The 6,000-nt window shown below is 62.7% G+C and overlaps 1 protein-coding gene and 1 long non-coding RNA gene across 7 annotated transcripts in view; both read right to left on the minus strand.

Moving 5' to 3' along the window:
- The window catches only part of TNRC18 (trinucleotide repeat containing 18), a 61,108-nt gene extending 58,317 nt beyond the window's left edge, over positions 1-2,791 (minus strand). For 4 of the 6 annotated variants that reach the window (XM_067306576.1, XM_067306578.1, XM_067306575.1 and 1 more), the window contains exons 1-2: positions 2,713-2,791; positions 1,321-1,703 (exon numbers count right to left, since the gene is read on the minus strand). In XM_067306576.1, the coding sequence (XP_067162677.1) occupies positions 1,321-1,525 (205 nt within the window). In that variant the 5' untranslated portion in view covers positions 1,526-1,703; positions 2,713-2,791. Of the gene's footprint in view, positions 1-1,320; positions 1,757-2,509; positions 2,652-2,712 lie in introns of those variants that run through there. The other 2 variants (XM_067306573.1, XM_067306574.1) reach the window with 2 other exon arrangements.
- A 1,330-nt stretch (positions 2,792-4,121) lies between these two features.
- On the minus strand, positions 4,122-5,404 carry LOC136993515 (uncharacterized). Its single transcript, XR_010885850.1, has 2 exons — positions 5,257-5,404; positions 4,122-4,589 (listed from the first exon to the last, which is right to left on the minus strand). It is a non-coding gene; the product is annotated as an uncharacterized lncRNA (long non-coding RNA).
- Between the last annotated feature and the right edge of the window lie 596 nt (positions 5,405-6,000).

Below are 6,000 nucleotides of genomic sequence, written 5' to 3' on the forward strand. Positions count from 1 at the left end.
GAAAGAAAGGTGTTTGCCCATGTGCTTGGCTTCATGGCTTTTCGCTTTACACCTCTCCTTTTAGCACCTGGGAAATTGGCACTGCCACCTAGTCTAAAACTAATAAATCTTTTCCCTCGATTCGAGCTGCTTCCTTCTTTGCAGATGTTGGCAATCAGGTTTGCAAATTTCAAAGTCATTCATTACGGGCAGCTGGGAGAAAAGCAGGTTTATTATTGCAAAACCTGTCACCCTCCCAACGCCTAAAGTAAACTCCGAGTCACCTCTCCACGCCCAGGGGAAAGAAAGGGGGAGAGGGAAAGAAGAAAAAAAAAAAGAAAAAAAAAGAGAGGGAGAGCAAAAAAAAAAAAAGGAAAAAATCAAACGGGCAGGAATCCGTGGCGGTCCCGCAGCTCGGGGCCAAGGCAGCCGCACCGGAGCGCAGCGTTTTTCATTTTGCAACTGCAGGGACCGGGTTGCGCTGACGCCTTTCGCGGAGCCAGTCCCAATCGCCTCTGCTCAGCCCAGCTCCCCAAGCCAGAGGATTTTTCCGAACCAGAGAAAAAAGAAAAAAAAAGAAAAACACTCAAAAAAAGTAGTTTAAGCAAACAAACAAAAAGCTGACTAGGGAAATTTTTTTTCAAACCACACATTTCCAAGCCTGTTTTTTTTTTCCATGCACCGGCAGCGAGGCAGCCATGGGGCTGCTCAAGGTTGGAGCGCCTCGACAACGCGAAAACACAAGGAGGGAGCAGTCTAAACATAGAAGTTTTGTCTGCAGATTTAAAAATAATAATTGCCAAGAGAAGGGGAAGGAAAAAAAAAAAAACAACTCACCCGCTCCCAGCACTTCTGCCTTCGAGACGGCAGGAAAGGCGGCGAGGGCTCAGGCGCTCGGGCAGGGACCCGAGCGCGCTCCGCAGCGCCCAAACTTTCCCGTTTTGCCCTGGGAAGTGGCCCCGCGCACCCAGCAGGGGCAGCCCCTTCCCCTCCGCGCGCCCATTCGCCCCCCCGCTCGGCTATCCCGGGGGGAAAAAATAAAAATATATAAAAAAAAATAAAATCGCGATTTATTCCTCTTCTCCTCGAGAGAAAAAAGAAAACACACGGAGCGGGCGGCGGGGCCGCTCCGCCGGGGATTTTCCGCGGGGCCGCAGCCGGCGCGCAGCGAGCGGCGCTTTTTTCCCACCGCCCCTATTTTTTCCCCCTTCCTCCCTCCGGCGAAAGCCAAGCGAAGCGCGGAAGCCAATTTTTTTGGGGGGGGAAACGCGCAGAAAAGAGCGAGGATTTTTTTTTTTTTTTAGGGGGGGCCCGAAGCGTTGCCGGTCCGCGGAGCCTTACCCGGGTGCGAGTGGAGGCTGATGCCCGAGGCGAGGAACTTGCCCGGCGGCAGGGCGGCGGGCAGCCCCGCGGCCAGCGGCCCGGCGGCGGGGGCCAGGCGCCCGGCGGCGGGGGCCAGGCGGTGGCTCTCCATGGCCAGCGCGGAGAGCAGCGGAGGGGGGCCGTGCACCGAGCGGGGGGGCCCGAAATCTCGGCCATCCATCATCCACTCGCCGGCTTCGAGGAGTCCTCCCGGATCGCTGTCGGTGACCCCCCTCCCCAAACCTCCTTCCCCCCTCCGGTTTAAAAAAAAAAAAAATCAGATGGTTTTCAAAAATAAGGCGTCCAGGCGTCCCATGGCGCGGGGCAGGGAGCCGGCCCCGGCGCGGCGGTCTCGGCGCTGCCTGCAAGAGAGACGGGGCGGGCGTGAGCCGCGCTGCCGCGGTGCCCCGCCGCCCCCCCGCCCTCGCCTCCCCGGCCGCCGCGGGGGGAAAGCAGGGAAATACTTGGGACAGCGCGATATATTAAAAAATAATAATAATAATAATAAAAGGGGTATTAAATCGGCAAGGTGGGGCCGGCAGTCCGCAAAGCGCGGCGGCGGTGGGGAGCGACGCTCGGCGCCGGCCGCCCCGACGGCAGCGGGGGTATTTCTAACCCAGCTGCGGAGGAAAAAGAAAAGAACACAGAGAAAAATTTTTTTTTTTTTTCTCTCCAGAGGGGTGCTTTAGTCCCACTTAAAATGGCTTTCGCCTGGCAGCGGGCTGCTGGCACAAGCGTCCCGTCGGGGGAAAGGGCTCGGCGGCAGCTCTGCCTTCGCCCGAGCGGCGCTTTCGCCCGGTCTCGGCTCCGCTGCCGCTTTGCCCGGCGCGATTCCCACCCGAAAACAAAATATTTCACGGCTTTTTTTTTTCTTCCCTCCTCCACCCCGCTAGGAAAAAAAAATATATATATATATGTTTATATATATATATGTAATTCCAGCCTGGAACGGTTCTATCTGCCGGGCTGTGTCCCCGGAGCGAGCAGCGCTGCGGGGAACGGAGCGCTTTTTCCCAGGCGCCGCGCAGCTCCAGGAGGGCGCGGAGCGCAGCGCGGCCCCGCCGCCCTGCCCGCTCCCATTGCCGCCGAAAAGTAATAGTAAATAATGGGGGAGAGAAAAGGAGGAAAAAAAGGAAAAAAAAAAAAAGAAAAGAGAAAGGCACCCCACCGCCTCGGCTTTTTTAATCCCGGAGCAGGAGCGCCGGAGCGGCGCGGACCGCACCGGGGGGCGCAGGCAGAGGGGGGAAGTTTCGGCGGGCTCGGCCGTCGGAAAGCGCGCGGACCGCCGCTTTTGGGGAAAAAAATCCAGGCTTTGGGTGTGCGTGTGTGCTGGGGAAGAGGGGGGGGAGCGCGCCCGCCCCGCCGTCCTACCTGGGTGCGCTCAGGCCGCCGTGTCGCGGGGCCGGGCGGCGGCGGGGGCCAGGCGGGGGGTGCCGGCTCGCCGCCCGCCCGCCGCCGGCTCAGGGGCAGCGCGGAGGCGGCGCGGCGGCCGCGCCATAGACCGCGGGGGCCCCGCGGAGCTGCGCGACGCCAACCCCCTCGGCAGCGCCCCGCGCGCGCCGGCGCTTAAAAAAAAAAGGAAAAAAAAAAAAAAGAGGGAGCGAGAGAAAGGAGGAGGAGGGGGGAGAGAGGGAGCGAGCGAGCGCGGGAGGAGGGGGGAAAAAAGCGGAAAAAAAAATAATTAAAAAAAAAAAAAAAAGCAGCCGCGCTCCGGCCATGAAACGCGCATTGTTCTCCCGCGCGCCCCTCCCCCCCCGCGCGGGGCGGGGCCGCCGCCCCCCGCGCGCCGCCCATTGGCCGCCCGCGCTGCCACTCGGCGGCGGGTAAACAGGAGCCCGCGCGGCCCGCCCCGCCCCGCCCCGCCGCGGCCACGCGGGCCCGCGCGCCGCGGCCGTTTCCAGGCTCCCCGCCTCCCCCCCCCCCCGCCCCCGCCGCGGCGCTTGAATGGGCCGCGCCGGCGGTGAGAATTTCTCGCGGCCGTTTCCAGGCTCCCCCCACCCCGCCGCCCCCCCCCCTCCGCGCGCGCGCGCGCGCCCTGCCCCCCCCTCCCCGCCGCCGCCCCTCCCCCCGGCCGGGGCCGAGTGATCAAAATAGAAGATGGTTGTAGCTGCGATTCACTTCTTTTCATTTCGCTCTATTTAGTGAAAATGCTGTCAAGTTCCCCATTTTCTGGGAAGCTGCCCGTGGAAAGGCGGCGGGGAGGGAGCAGAGCGCCGCAATCAACCCCCACCTCCATTATTTTTTTTTCCATTTTTTAATCCTTTTCCCCTTCTTTGCCAAATCCCCCCCCCCCGCCCCTTCTTCTCCAGCCCTTTGCAAAACACTTCCCAAGTCGGGGCGGGGAGGAGGAGGGGGCGGAAAGCGCAGGCGGCTCCTCTCCCACGGCCCGGCCGCGGACAAAGCGGCCATTCAGGGCCGGGCCCCCCCGCCCCGGGGCTCGGGGGTCTCCCCCCGCCGCCCCCGAATAGCGGGGCACCCCTCGATAACCCCCACCCGCCCCCAAAACAGCCCGCTGCCGCCGCTTCCCACCGCGGCTCCGCCACACACACACACCCCCCAAAAAAAAATCCACCCCCGACGGGGGCCGGGGCCGCGCGTGCAGCGCCGAGCACCGCCGGGGCCGCCCGGCTCCGCACTGGCCCCCGCAGCGCCTCCTCTGACCCCCCCCCCCGTTAATTTTACCCCCTCCAATCCTCCCCCAAAGAGCCTCCAAACTCACCGCCCCGTCCCTTCCCTTTTTTTTTAATTAAAAAAAAAATCCGGTTTTATAAAGGCGGGGGGGAGGGGAAATCTAATTTAATCCCAGTCTAAATTAAAAAAATAATAATAATCAAGTCGATTCTCCCCAGCACCGCCCGCAGGAGAGTTTCAAGCCGCCCGCGGGCGCCCAGGGCGGTTTCCAGGCTGCCCCCGGCGGGGACGGGGGAAACACCCCGAGGTGCCGCGGGCTCCACGCGTGGGCGGGCGGGCGCGCAGCGCAGCGCCGCGCACCCCCTTCGCTGCTTCCCATCGGCGAGACCGGCGCTGCTTTCCTCGAAAAACTCGCGCGCTTCCCGAGGCGCTTTATTTAACCCAAATGCAACGTATATATTTTGCACCTCAGACGTATGTTTGGGGTCTATACGTGTATATTTATCCGCGCCTCGGAGCGCAATCCCGGCTGCGGCGGAGCCCGGCGCTGGACGGCTCAAGCCCCGATGCCGACTGCTTTCCAGGGGTTTTGTTTTGTTTTCTTTCCTTTCTGCCTTCTTTAGTAGACCAAAAGGGGGGGGGGGGGGAGGGAGGAGAGTGGAAAAAAATATATTAATGGCTTAATCGCTTTTATGTGGCTTTAAAAGCATATTTTATAAATGTTTAATGTTTTCACACCCGGCTCCTACACGCCGCTGTAATTGCGACGGTGGGGTATGCGTGCCATAAATCACCCAGGTCGCTAATAAAAACCCTGCCTGCTCGTCCCGGCCGTGCCCACGGGGCGCGGGGGGCCCTGTGTCCCCCCCCCGGGGCGGGCAGCGCCAGCGGGGCGCGCGCGGGGCTCCGGCCCTTCCTCCTCTTCCTCCTCTTCCTCCTCCTCGCTGCAGGCGCAGCCCGGCTGGGAGCCATCTTGTAGCAGGGCTAGGGAAGCGCTGCTGCAAAGGACGGGGCTGCCCTTCCTCGGCAACTACCCCCCTCCCGCATAGATATATATTTTGGGGAAAAAAATATATATATATATTTAATAGATTTTTATTTTTCTCTCCCGACGGCCAGGCCGCCGCGGCTGCTGGCCGCGCAGCGCGGTCCCTCCGCGCACTGCCCGCTCCCAGCGCATTATTTCCCCCCTATTGTTTCCCGGGCGGGGACCCCCCCGCGCCCCCCCCCGGGCAGCGCCCGGCTCCTCGGGAAGCTCCCGGGCAAGTGGGGGATCGGGCTCACGTTTTCCCTGCAAAGCGTTCACCGCGGAGCCGGCAGTCCCTTGCCGTCGCCGCCCTCTCCAAAGGCAGCAGCTCCTATTATTTTTGGGGAGGGGGGTGCAGAAAGCAGCGACCCCCCCCCCTTCCCCGGGGGCGCTGCCCCGGGCACGGCGGCCGGTTCCCACGGTGCCGCCCGCTGCCGGGCCGCCCCCCCCCCCCCGCCGGCCCGGGGGGGCCCCCAAACCTGCCGCCCTCCCCTCTCCTGCCTGCGCCCCCTTTTCCCTCCCTTTTTATTCCCCTTTTCCCCTTTTTTCTTTTTTTTCTTTTTTTTCCCCGTTTTGTTTTTCCTTTTTTCTTCTTTTTTTTTTCCCCCCCTTTTCTTTCCCCCTGTTTGGACACGAAAGTCTCTCCCGGGCTCGCCCCTCCTCCCCCCCGCCCCCGGCGCCGCGGAAGGGGGGTGCGGGAGCCGCCGGGCGCGGAGCGGTGCGGAGCGCGGTGCGGAGCGGTGCGGAGCGCGCTGCGCCGGCCCCGCGGCTGCTGCGCCCGGGGGCTGCAGGTAGGACGGGGCGGGGGGGGGCAAAGCAGAAACGGTGCATTCCCCCCCCCCCGTGCCTCTGCCTCCCCCCTCGGGGGGCTCCCGGAGCAGGTTGGGGGCACCCCCCAGGCCCCCCCCCAAGTGCAAACGCTGCTGGCGACTTTGCATCCCGCTCGCTGCCTGGGGAAGGTGTCCTGGAGTTGGGGCTGTGCGGGGGGGGGGTCACGCACG

Source organism: Apteryx mantelli, chromosome 16 (genome assembly GCF_036417845.1).
Source record: "Apteryx mantelli isolate bAptMan1 chromosome 16, bAptMan1.hap1, whole genome shotgun sequence".
Classification (NCBI taxonomy): domain Eukaryota; kingdom Metazoa; phylum Chordata; class Aves; order Apterygiformes; family Apterygidae; genus Apteryx; species Apteryx mantelli.